Source organism: Chiloscyllium punctatum, chromosome 24, assembly GCF_047496795.1.
Source record: "Chiloscyllium punctatum isolate Juve2018m chromosome 24, sChiPun1.3, whole genome shotgun sequence".
Classification (NCBI taxonomy): Eukaryota; Metazoa; Chordata; class Chondrichthyes; order Orectolobiformes; family Hemiscylliidae; genus Chiloscyllium; species Chiloscyllium punctatum.
The window spans coordinates 86,771,823-86,789,346 of NC_092762.1; the positions used below are offsets into that span (position 1 = coordinate 86,771,823).

Consider the following 17,524-nt stretch of genomic DNA (forward strand, 5'->3'; position numbering starts at 1 on the left):
ATGGTGAGGACAGTGTGAAATATTAGATTTAAAAAAAAACATAAATCACTAAAGGGATTGACATTGTTTGAGTGAATAAGTCACCAGGGTCAGATGGATTGTATCTGAGACTTACAGGAGGCCAAGAGGTAATAGCAGATACTCTGAGGATCATTTTCCAACTGTCGCTAAAGACAAGTGAGGTACCAGGGAGGATTGCGAATGTCGCACCATTATTCAAAAAGGATGCGAGGGATAAGCCAAATAATTATACTCCACCAGTTGGTCTTTGTGATGGGCAAATTACTGGAATCAATATTTAGTGAGAGGATTAACTGTTATTTAGAGAAATGTAGATTTATAAGGGGAACTTGGCATGATTTTGTTAAGGGTAGGTCATGTCGGTCTTGTTTAAAAAAAAATCCTATTAAGTAATAAGAAGGATTGATGAGGATGATGCAGTGGATGTTATTAACCTGGAGTTCAATAAGGCATTTGACAACATTCCCATGGCAGATTGGTCAGAAAAAAAATGGGATGCAGGAAATTGTGGCAAGTTGGATCCGAAACTGGCTCAGTGACAGGAAATAAGAGATATTGGCTGATGGATGTTTTGCAAATGAGAAACTGTTTCTGTAGCTGTTTGTGGTATATATTAATGAGTTAGATTTTAAGTGTGGGAGGCATGATCAGGAAATTTGAAGACAACACATAAATTGCCTGGTAGTTGATAGTGAAGAGAATGGCTGTTGACTGTAGGAAAATATCAGTGGTTTGCTTGAGTGGGTGGAAAACTGGAGGATGGAGTCTAACCCGGAGAAGGAGTAAGTAATGTGTTTTTGGAAGGTAAACAAAGTAAGGGAATACACAATCAATAGAGGGATATTGAGAAAGCCAACAGAAAGTGGGACTCCTTGGAGTGAGCATCCACAAGTCCCTGAAGATGCCAGGACAGGGAGATATGGTGGTAAAGAAGGCATTTGGGATACTTTCCTTTAGTGGGTGATATAATGCTGGAACAATACAAGACAGTGGGCTGGCCACAGCTGGAGGACTGTACACAGTCTGGTCATCACATTTCAGGAAGGACACACTTACTGTGGAGATGGTACAAAAGAAATCAAGAATGTTATCTGCATGTGAAAATTGCAGGTATGGGGAAAGAGTGGATAGGCTGGGGTTATTTTCCTTACAACAGAGGGATCCAAGGAGCGACTTAATTGAGTAGTCTCAAATAAGGAGGCGTCTGGAGAATGGGAGTAGGAAAACAGGGACCCAGGTTCAATACCAGCCTCAGGTCACTGTCTATGTAGAGTTTGTACATTCACCCCGTGTCTGCATGGGTTTTCTCTGGGTGCTCTGGTTTCCTCCCATAGTCCAAAGATGTGCAGGTTGGGTGGCTCGGCTGTGCTAAATTGCCCATAGCATGCAAGCTACGTGGATTAGGCATTGAAATGCAGGGTTATAGGGATGGTGTGAGATTGGGTGGAATGTTTTTTGGAGGCTCAGTGTGGACTCGATGGACCAAATGGCCTGCTTCCACACTGTCTGGATTCTATCTTCAAATAATTCAAAGGTAGATAAAGAGAAACAAGGGCAACTGGGAATAAGCAATAAATATTGGCCTTGTCAGTGACGCCCACTCAAGGAAGAATTAATAAATTTTAAGAGCAATTGATGTAATAATGAAAGATGAAATTTCGAGTCAGTCATTATTAAGCTGAGAACATGGATTGAAGGTGATTAGCAAAAGAATCGGGAGAAGCACAAGGGGAGGAGGTTTTACACAGTGAGATAATCAGTCTGGAATGCTTGGCTTGAAAGGCTGATGGAAACAGTATTAGTAATAATTTACTGAAGGGATTTGGTTAGATATTTGAAGACAGAAAGATTTGTAGGACTAGGAAAGGATGGGGCAATGGGACTAGTTAGCTGGCTCTTTCAGAGAGCTGGCACAGGCGTGGGTGATGGCCTTGTATGTTGTAACCCTCTGAGTTGGGCATCGATGTTTACATTGTCATGCTGTTCAGGCACCATGAGTGATAATTCAGCATTGACTATGGGTTTGAATTCAAGTGCCAATATTGGAAAGTATTGAGCTACAGTTGGGTATAACTTGAAAATTCCAGATCAAGAGAGAAATCAGAGTTGATGTTTTGATCAAGTAACCTTTCCTCAGACTCTTCACAAGTGAAGAAGGGTCATTCAACCTGAAACATTAACTCTGGTTTCTCTCCACAGATGCTACCAGACCTGCTGAGTTTTTCCAACAACTTCTGTTTTTGTTTCTGATTTACCACAGCACCCACATTTTGTTTTGTTTTTTAATTCTAGATCAATCCTGTCCTTTGTTCATAGTGTACAGGTTTTTTGGCCTATTTCTCTCTATCAAGGTGAATCTCAGGCAAAGGCAGAGGTTCACAGTGTAAGATATCAGCAAACAATAGGAAAACTGGGAATGTAGGATAAATCAAGGAGCATTTTTTAAAAGACATAGGAGAGTGATAAAGAGACATATTGTAAGAAAGCAAAGATTCACCCACTCACTGAGTTCACTTCAAACTAACATGGAGCTATGTTTCTCCTCACTTTGTGAGCAAAGCACTAAGAGAGTCTGGGAATTATGTACACTCATGTGAAAACATCAACTCAGTAGTTTGTTCATTCTCTATGTTTACAAGCTGTCCTTCACACTGCCACACAAACCATCTACATCACAGACTTCAGATACAAGGAGCATGACTGCAATATGTCCTCAAAGTCACTCACTATCCTGACTTGGTCAGAAGTCACATGACACCAGGTTTTGGTCCGACAGGTTTATTTGAAATCACAAGCTTTCGGAGCGCTGACCCTTTGTCAGATTGTGAAGGAGCAGCCCTGCAAAAGCTTGTGATTTCAAATAAACCTGTTGGACTATAACCTGGTTCATGTGACTTCTGACTTTGCCCATACCAGTCCAACACCAGCACCTCCACATCATACTGAATTGGGAAGATATTGCTGTTCCTTCAGTGTTCCTGGTTCAAAATCCTGAAACTCCCTCTCTTACAGCATTGTGACTGGCCTGACAGCTCATGGTATGCAGCTGTTCAAGAAGGCAGCTTATCCCCACCTTCTCAAGGGCAATTAGGGATGGGCAGTAAACATTGGCCCAGCCAATGACACCCAGATCCTGTAAATGAAGAAATTTGGAGAAACAGTTGAGGAGTAATTACATGAGAGATTTTGGTTACTTATCATACACAAGGATTTCATGAGGACAGCTTTTGTTCCGATGATAGCACCCTTGACCCTCAATACCCTTGGACTGGGGGGAGGGTAGTGATAGGGGCTAGGTTCCTTCCCCTTGATATCTGTGCTAGAAAGAGCAAACGTTGGAGGAAGGCATCGATTTCTCTGTTTTGACTCTCTGCAGTGGTCATGTTGACAATAAGAAAAGTCAGTACAATTTTGACACTCTTTTCACATGATAGAATCATTCAGAATCCACTTGATGATGTTCAGTCAATCGAGGGAAACTGTGTTAGCTTTTTGTGTTCACTGTGGTGCTGAGTTAAAAAAGCTAAATGCCAAGAAAGGAAATCAAAGGAGGGGTGAAGACCAAATCAGAACCTAATTATTGAGAAAATAATAGGTTCCTTTTCTGAGAGAACTATAGCATTGCTGATTAGCCAAGCAACTCTCTGAAGCAAAACGCCAGAATGCTGCCCTATCCACACAGAGCCATTAAAGATGAACATTTAGCACAGCATGCTGCAACTATTGACTACAGCATGGAGCTTCTGCTCAGAGCACACTTGCTCAGCATTCTCATATCTAAACCATAACATGCTGGGCTCCGTGACGCCAACACAGGATCTTCCAAGATCTCTGTTGACAGTGACAGGTATGGCCCCCAGTGTCATAGAATGACAATCCTATGCCCACCTGTACACTACCCCAGTGTTATACAGTGACAAACCGGGCACAACCTGTACTGTACCCCAGTGTGATACAGTGACAGACCTGTCCCCACCAGGTCTGTACCCCAGTGTTATACAGTGACAGACCTGTCCCCACCAGTAATGTACCCCAGTGTTATACAGGGGCAGACCTGTCCCCACCAGTACTGTACCCCAGTGTTACACAGTGACAGACCTGTCCCCACCAGTACTGTACCCCAGTGTTACACAGTGACAGACCTGTCCCCACCAGTACTGTACCCTCAGTGTTATACAGGGACAGTCCTGTCCCCACCAATACTGTACCACAGCATTATACAGTGACACACCTGTCCCACCAGTACTGTACACCAGTGTTATACAGTGACAGACCTGTCCCCACCAGTACTGTACCCCAGTGTTATACAGTGACAGATCTGTCCCCACTAGTACTGTCCCCAGTGTTATACAGTTGCAGACCTGTCCCCACCAGAACTGTATCCCAGTGTTATATAGGGATAGACCTGTCCCCACCAGTACTGGACCCCAGTGTTATACAGTGACAAACCACTCCCACCAGTACTGTACCCCAGTGTTATACAGTGACAGACCTGTCCCCACCAGGTCTGTACCCCAGTGTTATACAGTGACAGACCTGTCCCCACCAGTAATGTACCCCAGTGTTATACAGGGGCAGACCTGTCCCCACCAGTACTGTACCCCAGTGTTACACAGTGACAGACCTGTCCCCACCAGTACTGTACCCCAGTGTTACACAGTGACAGACCTGTCCCCACCAGTACTGTACCCTCAGTGTTATACAGAGACAGACCTGTCCTCACCAGTACTGTACCCCAGTGTTATACAGAGACAGACCCGCCCCCACCAGTACTGTACCCCTGTGTTATTCAGTGACAGACCTGTCCCCACCAGTACTGTACCCCAGTGTTATACAGAAACAGACCCGCCCCCACCAGTACTGTACCCCAGTGTTATACAGAAACAGACCCGCCCCCACCAGTACTGTACCCCTGTGTTATTCAGTGACAGATCCCTTCCAGCACATCTTCATCCAGGACAATTCTTTTCTCATTTTTTGAGCAAGTGTCATCCTGGAGATCCTGTGGTCTGACTGACTGGTCAGGGAACTATAGGGACTAGCCTAAGTAACAGTAAGTGCTGAAATGTGTATAAATATTTCTAATAGTCTGTTAATAATGTTGTTTAACAATAATTAGCACTCAGTGAAGTATATTAGCTCTAGCAGTGCAGGCAATGGTGTTGATCTTGGATGATGTGGGAGCTCACACATCCCATTGTAAGCCACAGTGACCATAACTACAGTAATGCTAAATGGACTGGTCACAAGGGCTGTAAACTAGTCAGAGGGTGGGGTTTGGGAAAGCTTATTAAAGTTGTTAATTAATAAGCTGGAGAATATGGAAAGGGTCAGGAATCTGACTTCAGGCACGGCTGATAAAGGAACAATGAGACGGGTGCCAGTGAACACAGGATTGAGGGTATGGGACTTAAGTGCACGCAGCATACAAGGGGAGTGACCTTGTAGCAAAGATTGTAGCTGCCAGTTTCACTGTTGTGGGCATCACAGAGACATGCCGGCAAGGGATCCCTGCTGGGAACTAAATATAAATGATACACATCCTATCAAAAGAATGGGTAGAGGGGTGCGGTTGCCTCATTAGTAAGAAATGAAATTAAATCGATAGCAAGAAGTGATGTCGACAAGGAGGGTGTCAAATCTGTCTGGGTAGAATTGAGGGACTACAAAGGATTAATGACCCTAATGGGAATTATGCAGAGGTCTCCTTGCAGTATCAGGATGTGGGACAGAAAATAACTCAGACATGTGAGAAAGGCACTATTACAATAATCATGGGGGACTTCCATAGACAGGTAGACCAGGCATATCCAGTTGGTAGTGGAGCACAAGGAAAGGATTTTGTGGAATGGCTACAAGATGGTTTTTTGGAGCAGCTTGTGGTAGAACCCAGTAGGGAGCAGATGGTTCTGGATTGATGATGTGTGATGAAGCAGATTTGATTAGGGATGTTAACATGAAGGAACCCCTAAGGGGCAGTGACCATAATATGGTAGAATGCACCCTGCAGTTTGAGATGGAATGGTATTACAATTGGGTAAAGGTAACTGCAAAGATATGACAGAGAAGCTGGCCAAGTTGATTCTCCTGCTCCTCGGATATTGCCTGACCTGCTGTGCTTTCCCAGCGCCACACTTTTCAACTCTGATCTCCAGCATCTGTAGTCCCCACCTTCTCGTTTGGAAGGGGAAGCCTAACAGGGAAGACGGTGGAGCAGCGATGGCAGGAGTTTCTGGGAGTATATCGGGAGGGACAGTAGAAATTCATCCCAAGGAAGAAAAAACACACTAAGGGGAGAATGAGGTAACTCACGGCTGATAAGGGAAGTCAGGGACAGCATAAGTGCAAAAGAAAAAGCATACAATGTGGTGAAGATTAATGGGAAGCCAGAAGATTGGGATCCTTTAAAAATCAACAGACAATAACTAAAAAAGCAATTGGAGGGAGAAGATGAAATATGAGGGTGGGCTGGCTAGTAATATTAAAGAAGATTGCAAGTATTTTTTTAGATATCTGTAAAAAATAAGTTACAGGCAAGAGTGGACATTGGACTGCTGAAAAATGAGGCTGGAATAGGGAACTAAGAAATGGTGGACAAACTGAAGATACTTTGCATCAGTCTTCACAATGGAAGACACCAGCAACATACCCGAACTTCAAGAGATTCAGGGACAGAGGTGAGTGTAATGGTCATCACTAAGGAGAAGTTTTTGGGGAAGATGAAATGCCTGAATGTGAATAAATCACCCGGACCAGACAGATTACACCCCCGAGTTCTGAAGGAGATAGCTGAAGAGGTTGTGGAGGCATTGGTGGTGACCTTTCGGGAATCACTGGAATATGGGAGGGTTCCAGAGGACTGGAAAATGTCTAAGAAGGAAGGCAGAAAACAGCAAACAGAAAACTATAGACTGGTTAGCTTGACTTTGGTCATTGGTAAGATTTTAGAATCCATTATTAAGGATGAGATTGTGGATTTCTTGGAAGTGCATAGTGAAATAGGGCTGAGTCAGCATGGCTTTGTCAAGGGGTCGTCAGTGATGAGACCACAACCATTCACATTATACATCAACGATCTGGAGAAAGGAACTAAGCGCATTGGACCTCTGTTTGCGCACAAAGATAAGCGAATGGACAGGTAGTAGTGAGGAAGCAGGTTGGCCACAGAATGATTTGGACAGGCCCGGGCCTTGGCAAAGAAGTGGCAGGAGGAATATGATGTGGGAAAGAGTGAGGTTATGTATGTTGTTAGAAAGAATAAAGGTGTAGAGTATTTTCTAAATGAGGGAAGACTTCGGAAATCTGAAGCACAAAGGAGTCCCAGTTGAGGATTCTCTTAAGGCTAACATGCAGGTTCAGTTGGTTTCTGGGAAGGCAAATTCATTGTTAATATTCATTTCGAAAGGACTAACATATAGGAGCAGGGATGCACAGCTGAGGCTGTATAGGACTTTGGTTAGACCAAATTGGAATATTGTGACCAGTTTTGGGCTCTGTATCTGAGGGAGGATGTGCAGGTGTTGGAGGGGGAGCAGGGGGTTTACAAGAATGATCCTTAGAATGAAAGGCTTGTCATATGAGGAGTAATTGATGACTGTGTCTGTACTCAATGGAGTTTAGAAGGATGGAGGAGGTCTGACAGAAACTTAGAAAATACTGAGACTCCTGGATAGAGTGGATGTGGGGAAGACGTTTCCAACAGTAAGAGGGACCAGGACCTGAAGGCACAGCCTCAGCGTGAAGAGACAACCCTTTAGAACTGAGTTAAGAGGGAATTTCTTCAGAGGGTGGGGAACCTGTGGAACTCATTGGTGCAGAGGGCTGTGGAGACCAAGTCACTGAGTGTATTTAAGACAGAGATAGATAGATTCTTGGTTGGCAAGGAGGATCGAGGGTTATGGGGAGAAGGCAGGAGAATGGGGTTGAGAAACATATCAGCATGATTGAAAAGTGAAGCAGGCTCGATGGGCCAAGGAGCCTAATTCTGCTCCCGCAGTTTATGGTATCATAATTTTCCCATCTCCAGATTAGAATATTGTGCTCTCACTCTGACTGGTTCCTCATTGATTTTCCTACAAGCCCCATCACTACGCTGACTGAGAGAATGGATGCTATGTTGGGAAAGGGGTATCAGGGCCACAAAGCCAAGGTAGCCAGGTGGTTTTCAAATACAAATCAACTGAGAATGATGAACCAGATTTGAGGGGCTGAGTGGTCTCTTTTCCCCAACTTTACCTGCATTTTTCTCTCACTGCTATCGTCTTTGATTATTAACACATTGGCTATTCAGCCTTGGTATGCTGCACTGTCAGCCTCAATGCTTCTATTAGATTCTGTGAAGGACAGGTCTCTGCTGTATGCCATGTTCCTAATTAGCATCTGCTCTGAATCCATACAGATACCATGATAAACAGGAAGTCACCAGCAACTTTTTGGGAGCAATGTGGCTAATCTCAATCACGTTTCTGTCGATTGGATACGGGGATATGGTGCCTCATACATACTGCGGGAAGGGGGTCTGCCTGCTCACAGGGATTATGGTAAGATTTTATGATAAAATTAGTTATCCACTCGCAGGGTCCCACATAATGAGGTGGAATTGGGGAATACTGGGGAAAAAGTGGGGGAGGTGGGAGATGGGAGGGAGGAGATGTGATTGAGGGAGGAGGGAGATGGGATTATGGGAGATGGGATTGAGGAAAATGGGATTGAGGGAGGTGGGATATGGGATTGTGAGAGATGGGATTGATGGAGGTGGGAAATGGGATTGAGAGAGATGGGATTGAGGGAGGTGGGGGATGGGTTTGAGGGAGATGGGATATGGGATTGAGGGAGATGGGATTGAGGGAGGTGGGAAATGGGATTGAGAGACATGAGATTCAGGGAGGTGGGAGATGGGATTGAGGGAGATGAGATTTAGGGAAGTGGGAGGTGTGATTGAGGAAAATGGGATTGAGGGAGGCGGGATTGAGGGAAATGGAATTGAGGGAGGTGGGAGTGGGATTGAGGGAGGTGGGAGATGGTATTGAGGAAAATGGGATTGAGGGAGGTGGGAGGTGTGATTGAGGAAAATGGGATTGAGGGAGGTGGGATTGAGGGAAATGGAATTGAGGGAGGTGGGAGGTGGGATTGAGGAAGATGGGATTGAGGGAGGTGGGAGGTGTGATTGAGGAAAATGGGATTGAGGGAGGTGGGATTGAGGGAAATGGAATTGAGGGAGGTGGGAGGTGGGATTGAGGGAGGTGGGAGATGGGATTGAGGAAGGTGGGATTGAGGGAGGTGGGAGGTGGGATTGAGGGAGGTGAGATTGAGGAAAATGGGATTGAGGAAAATGGGCTTGAGGAAGGTGGGAGGTGGGATTGAGGAAGGTGGGATTGAGGGAGGTGGAATTGAGAGAGATGGGATTGAGGGGGGTGGGAGGTAGGATTGAGGAAGGTGGGATTGAGGGAGATGGGATTGAGGGGGTTGGGAGGTAGGATTGAGGAAGGTGGGATTGAGGAAAGTGGGATTGAGGGAGGAGGGAGGTGGGATTGAGTGAGATGGGGTTGTGGGAGGTGGGATTGAGGTGGGTGTGGGGAGGGAGGTGGGAGATGGGATTGAGGGGGGTATGAGGAGGGAGGTGGCAGGTGGGGAGAGGGAGAATGGATTGACGAAGGAGATGGTTAATGGAGTTGATTTATGAAAAGACATCTTGTTTGGTATTCATCTAAATTCCTCTTTTACATGCCACGTTGTGAATGATTGATAAACATAAACCCAATTCAGGTAGCTTGGTGCTCGCATGATTTCTTCAAGAGGCGACATTATGATGAACATCTTGCAGTTTATATCTGTCCTCACCCTGGCCATACTCCTCAGATTGTGACAGAGATGTGACAGAGAGTGACACCAGCAGCGTCGGTTCAATTCCCACACCACCTGAGGATTCTCCTTCTCTCCCCCTCTCCTCGCCTGAGGTGTGGTCTCCCTCAGGTTAAAGCACCTCTAGTTATTGCTCTGTAATGAAACAGCAGCCCCATGGTCTGGCTGGAGTCTGATGGCCCTCCCACACTGACCACTTTGCTCTGGGCCTGTGTGCCAACTCCATCTTCTGACCTACAAGACCATTTGACAGAACGGATGATTTACTTGGCCTTCTGCAGTCAGTTTAGCAGCAAACCCACATAGTTCCACCTCCAGCAGACCTCTTTTCTCAGTGCAACGGCCACCAAAGCTCCTCACCTTACTACCTCATCCCCCACTGCTCCCGTCTAAATGAATCCTCTCCGTTTGAAGAGGTAAACTAGTCAAGGAGAGTTATTAGAGCAGATCAGTCAGCTTTGTACTGGCATCATGAACAGCATTTCTTCATAAGTGCATTTCATAGCTGCTTTGTTTGTTCTAGGATTGAGTGTAGGAATTGGGAGGCCATGTTGCATCTGTACAGGATGTTGCTGAGGCCACTTTAGACTGCTGCGTACAATTCTGGTCACCTGCTAAAGGAAGGATGTTGTTAAACTTGAGATGGTGCAGAAAAGGTTTACAACGATGTTGCTGAGAATGAAGGGTTTGAGCTTTAGGGAGAGGTTGAGCAGGGCCGGTGTTGTTTTCCCTGGAGTGTCAGAGGGTGAGGGGTGACATTATAGAGGTTTATAAAATCGTGAGGGGCATGGATAGGATAAATAGACAAGGTATTTTTTCCAGGGTAGAGCAGTAAAAAAACTAAAGGGCATAGGTTTAGGGTGAGAGGAAAAAGATTTAAAAGTGATCCGAGGAGTAACCTTTTCATGCAGAGGGTGGTGCGTGTGTGGAATGAGCTGCCGGGGAAGTGGTGGAGGCTGGTACGATGACAACATTTAAGAGGCAACTGGATGGGTATATGAATAGGAAGGGTTTGGAGGGATATGGGCCGGGTGCTGGAAGGTGGAACTAGATTGGGTTGGGATATCTGGTCGGCATGGACGGGTTGGACCGAAGGTTCTGTGTCCATGCTGTACATCTCTAAGAGAGTTGTTGAAGTTAAATCAACGTCAGCCAGTGTGAACACTGAGATGCAGGATTTGATGAGACTTTCAGAATGAATGATGCAGAGAACAGAAGAGAACACAGGGCGATAGAAATAAAGCAGAGCGTGGAGGAGGATATGGTGGTGGTTAGAACAAACAAAACAAGCACAACACCCAGGGGTAATGGCCATCTTGACTTGGTTATTCAGACGGCAGCAGTTGGTTAATTGCAACTGTCAATCTGCTCCTCACTGGGGATGAAATTTGCTTTAGGGTACTGTGCAATCAACAACTCTGTTTTACTCCTTCCTGATTCAATTTCCATTGGGTTCAATTGAGCAAGGTCAAAACCAAGCATCAGACTCACTATCATCCAATCCTGGGCTGCATCTTGTGACCACCCACTGACTTTAAAAATCATCAAATCTGATTGGACATTTTCAGAATGATCCATGCACATCCAACCAACTCATTCTCTCATGGAGATTGGCCGTGATCTTACTGAATGGCAGAGCAGCTTCAAGGGGCTGAATGGCCTCTTCCTGCTCATGACTCATACATCTGTACGTACTCCCACCTGCCCTGACCGTCCCCACAGTGTCTCACCGACAGGACAAATCAGAAATGCAAGCAAACTATTTGTTACCCAACTGGATTTTCTTGGCTGTTGGGGAAAGAGTTAAAGATTATAAGGAGAGAAGGAGTTACATTTCTGTAGCACCTTTCAGGATCTTCGGCCATTTCAAAGTATTTTACAGCCAATGAAAAAGCTTTTGAGATATAGCCACTGTCTTAACATATGTAAAATGGCTTGAAGGTGCAATCAATAAATAAAGGAATTGCATGGAAATAAATAAAAACAGGCTTTTTTAATGCCATCAACAGCTCATACATTTTCTCCTGCTTTCTTGTTTGTTATGAACCTCTGATTGGTGGAGGTGATCCAGCAGTGTCAGTGATTCTCTTGGGCAGTGGGGAATATGTTTGTTTACTTGTATATTTGTGTATTGTAATTTTGATTCTTTTGAAGGGAGCTGGGTGCACGGCGCTTGTGGTGGCTGTGGTCGCACGAAAGCTAGAACTTACCAAAGCCGAGAAACACGTGCATAACTTCATGATGGACACGCAGCTAACAAAGCGGGTGAGAGCTCGTCGGAACTGTGCGAGGAGAGGGCCTGGACCCATGTGTCCGGTTAAATGGTGCTTCTGACCTGACCTCAATCGCCTGCCTGTTTCCTACCCCCACCATCTAATAATGGGCTTCAGAGGGAGCGAGACTCAACACAACACACCACACTGGTGGACAGGACCAACATGGAGCGGAATCGTAGCTAATCGTCCTTTACCTTGACCTGAAGGAACAAGAGAAAGAAAGGATTTGCATTGCAGTAGCACCTTGTTACGTCCTTAGGAAATCCTAAACTGAATTGTAACCATTTCTTTTGATGCGTGATCTCTGCTGTGATGTGAGAAGTGCAGCGGCCAATTTGCACACAGCAAGCTCCCATAAACTGCACTTTGATCAACAACCACATCATTTATTTTCATTTACGTTCGTTGAGGGAGGAACACTGATTAGGAGCTCCAGCTCATCCTCAAACTAGTGACTATGAGATCTTTCACTCCTATTACAGTCAGGGTCTCATTTTAATGTCTTATTTAATACAACATGCCCAGTGTGGCTCTCCCTCAGCACTGACCCTCCGACAGTGCAGCACTCCCTCAGCACTGACCCTCTGACAGTGCAGCAGTCCCTCAGTTCTGACCCTCCGATAGTGCTGTGCTCCCTCAGCACTGACCCTCCGACAGTGCGGCACTCCCTCAGCACTGACCCTCTGACAGTGCAGCACTCCTTCAGCACTGACCCTCCAACAGTGCGGTGCTCCCTCAGCACTGACCCTCTGACAGTGCGGCACTCCCTCAGCACTGATCCTCTGACAGTGCGGCGCTCCCTCAGCACTGATCCTCCAACAGTGCGGCACTCCCTCAGCACTGACACTCCGACAGTGCGGTGCACCCTTAGCACTGACCCACCGACAGTGCAGTGCACCCTCAGCTCTGACCCACCGACAGTGTGATTCTCCCTCAGCACTGACACTCCGACAGTGCGGTGCACCCTTAGCACTGACCCACCGACAGTGCAGTGCACCCTCAGCACTGACCCACCGACAGTGCAGTGCACCCTCAGCTCTGACCCACCGACAGTGCATGTTCCCTCAGCACTGACACTCCAACAGTGTAGCGTTCCCTCAGCAATGACACTCCGACAGTGCGGTGCTCCCTCACACTGACCTTCCAACAGTGCAGCACTCCCTCAGCACTGAGCCACGGACAGTGCGGCGTTGCCTCAGCACTGACCCTCCAAGAGTGCGGCACTCCCTCAGCACTGACCCACTGACAGTGCGACACTCCCTCAGCACTAACCCTCCGACAGTGTGGTGCTCCCACAGCGCTGCCATCAGAAATGTCTGCCTGGAACTTGTGCTTTAACTTTTGGTGTGGAGTTTGAACCAAGAGGTTACTCACTGAAGCATGGCTGACCAGGGCCAAGGGCAGAGATGATTGACTGCAAGCCCCTGGTCTCTGGCCTGAGAACAGCAAGCCCCCAAAAGTATTGGGCCCAGTTACTTGACCTTGTTGTAACCCCCACTGTCCTGGACAATAGGGCTGCCTTTGACAGTTAATAACTTGGAACAGGAGGGAGGAAATTCGAGAGGGCATATGGAATGTGTACCAACATTCCTATTAAGCTGAATGACTGCCTCACAACTTGAATCTTCCTGTGCCAGCCAGTAACAAGTCACCATACAATAAAATCAAAGGGCTGTAATCCGAAACAAATTGACCCCATGGTACAAAAATAACTCAAGGGTGCCTGGCTTTCCAAAACCTGCCTCTGATTTCCAGTTCATTTCTTTCAGGTAAAAAACACTGCTGCCAATGTACTCAGGGAAACGTGGCTGATTTACAAACACACCAAACTGGTAAAGAAGATTGACCACGCCAAAGTCCGTAAACACCAACGGAAATTTCTTCAAGCCATTCATCAGTGAGTAGCCTGCCTCTGAGGTTCCCTCCATGTTATCTTCACTGACTTGTTTTATTCAGACTTAAACATCTCAGACACTGACTGTGTGCCCCGGCTCTCCGGATTGCGCTTCATCAGTTGCCTCCTCAAAGTTTTGTACAGTTTCTGGGGACCTCTTCTGTGCAATTTTCCCATGAATGGAGATTTTGGAAATTGGATTCTAGAAGGTTCCTCTGGAAGGTCACCCCACTCTTCAGTCTGGCTTAGTCTTGAACTCCTAAAGTGGTTGGTTATCCATTCACTTATGATTATAACTCCCACATAGCCCTGTATTCAAATTTAAAATCCCTTTCATATGTTATTGATCTGCATTCACTGATTAATAACATTCCATTCACTCTCCCCTCAGAATTCACTTTTAAAATTCACGGCCAGTATTATTCCTCTCATCTGGTTCAATTTTTTTGTTTTCTTATTTTGTATTTTCATGTCAATAACAGCAAGGGCAGATTCCAGATCCCTGTATCTGACCTTCTGTGTATTTGTATGTTGTTTCATTGCTGTCTGTCCATTGAATGAATTTACTGCAAAATGTTGAAATACCTTTTTCTGATTTTAAGTTTCATGAATGGCCATGCTGTAGAAGGGATAGCTGAATTCCTTCAGGTAGCACCCAGCACTTCCTTCTGTCTGACGCTCCTGTCAATAGCCACCTGGGTGTGTGCGGAGCACCATGACTCTAAATGCTGGCTAGTGCTCTTGGCAGTAGAACCAGAGAACAGGTTGGAGACAGCGTGGTCTACTATTTACAGGAGCTCATGCAAGAGGGTGCGATTGAAGGGGGAGAGGGTACTGCAGGGAGGCCAGAAATGGCAGAGGATGTTGACAAAATAAGACCTTGATATCACTTCTTTTTGAGTTTTCCTGGCTGGCTGCTGGTCAGATTGACAGCTCAATTGTCTGTGTGACAAAAACCAACTCCAGGAGGAACCTCTGGACAGGCAGCTGATGGGCCTCAGAAGTTGGTGGGGAGGGGGGGGTGGTGTGGGGTGGTGGGGGGGAGGGGGTGTGGGGGACTACACAGGAAAGCCACTTGGACCAGTTGGGGTTAGGAAGATGAAATTGGCCACAGTTAGTTTGATGGGAGAGAGAACATTGAGGCTGGGGGATTGAGCAGAGCGTGCTAGTCTTCATGTTCCTGCTGCTCATGGAGTGTGAGTGGTTGAATGGATCAGCTGGTGGTTCCTGCCTTGCTGTGTTTTGTCTGAGAGAGTTGAAGAAATTGAGGACATGTTGAAAGTCTGGGGTAATCTTGCAGGTGTAACAAAGGCACAATAGGCTGTCGATTCAACCATTCCTTGGTAAATACTCTGAACAGATTGATTAGAAAATATTATGACACACATCTGGAGCAGGTGGGACTTGTACCTAAGCCTCCTGGCTCAGAGAGAAGGGCACTACCACAGCACCACAAGAATCCTACTGTTCTACGTTAGCCCTTTTGAATTACTTTAACTTCTGTTTTACCTCAAGTGTGTAATTCTCATTCCCAATATTTTCTAATGAACCTGTTCAGTGATGTTATGACACAACTCTGGATCAGGTGGGACTTGAAACTAGACCTCTTGGTTCAGAGGTAGGCTCTCTACTACTGCTCCACAACAGCCCTATTGACAAAAAAAATGTATTATTTCATTAGATTGCATATCCTTTATTGCCCATCCCTAGTTGCCCCTTGAGAAGGTGGGGGTGAGCTGCTTTCTTGAGCTGAATCAGTCCATGTGCTGTAGATTGACCCACAATGCCCTCAGGGTGGGAATTCCAGGATATTGACCCAGCGACTCTGAAGGAGCAGTGATATGTTTCCAAGTCAGGATTGTGAGTGGCTTGGAGGGAAACTTTCAGGGGGTGTTGTTCCCATGTACCTACTGCCCTTGTCCTTCTAGATGGAAGTGGAGGTGGGTTTGGTAGGTGCTGTCTGAGAATCTTTGGTGAATTCCTGCAGTGCATCTCATTGATGGTACACACTGCTGCTACTGAGCGTCAGTGGTTGAAGATGATAAAAGGGGTGTCAATGAAATGGGCTGCTTTGTCCTGAATGGTGTCATGCTTCTTGTGTTTTGTTAATTGTTAAGATATTCAGAAATAAATCATTGCGCTTTTGGATAAAATCCATTTTTCACATTCTACATCAGCAGAATTGATCTCAGTTGAAAATCACTTTACTGGTGCCTTGAGCTCAAAGCTATACCACAGCTAAACAACTATCCTCAGGCTAATTCCCAGAAGAGATTTGCACAAGTACACATGCTGGTCCCAAGCATAGGAAAGCTATCAGATGGTATTTCAGTATTTCAATGCACTCCAGCAAGTGGCAATTTCACAAGGAGAGCTAAGTTCACATCTTGAGCAAACTGTTCCAATCAAAATAAAGAATTTTCTTAGCAAAGAAAATAATAATCTCAAAGCAAGACAGAAAATGCTTGAAGCAGAGGCCAGTTCCACTAGCCTTCATCAAACATCACGAGGATATGTGTATTTGTACTGCGCCTTTCATGAAATAGAAATTTTCCAAAACGTTTCTCACAAATGTGACCAGACAAAATCTGACACCAGACATTTGGACAGGTGAACAAAAACTTGGCCAAAGAAGTAGTTATTTGAGAGATTTTGAGGTGGAGAGGTTTCAGGAGGGAACTCTAAAGTTTAGGACCCAAGCAGCTCAAGGCACAGGCACCAATGGGGGTACAACGGAAACCAGGAATGAGCAAGAGGGCCAGATACGAGGGAGTGCAGACATCTTGGAGGTTTTAGGGCTGGAAGAGGATGTCGAGGTAGGGAGAGGTAATACTGCGGAGAGATTTACAAACAAGAAGGAGTACTTTAAAAGTGGGCAAGGGAACTGTTGTTACTGATGTTGCTTAACGGAGTGGAAAGAACCTTTAGCCAGGACACAAGGAGAGCACCTGACTGTCACACAAACACCGTGGGCTCTTTCTCATTAATCTGCAGCACCAAACCTCCAGATCTAGGGGTGTCAGTTTAATGTCTTTTATAAATGGCACCTGTGACACAGCGACACTCTCTCTGTACCAGAGTGTCTAACTAGATTGTGGCATCAAGTCCTCAAGAGTAATTGGAACCTGTAGTGATGTAACTAGATGGATTGAGTTAGTGATTGAACCCATGCTGCAAATCTATCTCTAGAATAATAGCTTTATGTCCACTTTAATCTAAAATTCCAACCAGTTCCAATTTTTTTCACAGCTTTTCTCACTCTGGCTGATTATAGATCTCATTATAAAAATGTCAAAAAACAACCATTTGAAATTCTAAGTTAATGTCCCAAGCAAGTTAGGCAGGAAGTGAAATGGAATAGGATTAATATTCAGAATAATCCCAAGCAGTGCATTATCATGAGGATATTGATTCTGTTCCTTCAGTTAATTCTTCAAATTTTACCCTTTTTTTTCCCCCTTTTTCACTCTCT

General features: G+C 45.5%; 1 protein-coding gene across 2 annotated transcripts in view; it reads left to right on the forward strand.

Annotated features, from left to right (window-relative positions):
* kcnn1b (potassium intermediate/small conductance calcium-activated channel, subfamily N, member 1b) overlaps positions 1–17,524 on the forward strand; it is a 98,770-nt gene that overhangs the window by 66,965 nt on the left and 14,281 nt on the right. For both annotated transcript variants that reach the window (XM_072594412.1, XM_072594414.1), the window contains 3 exons: positions 8,420–8,561; positions 12,037–12,147; positions 13,928–14,055. In XM_072594412.1, the coding sequence (XP_072450513.1) occupies positions 8,420–8,561; positions 12,037–12,147; positions 13,928–14,055 (381 nt within the window). The remainder of the gene's footprint in view (positions 1–8,419; positions 8,562–12,036; positions 12,148–13,927; positions 14,056–17,524) is intronic.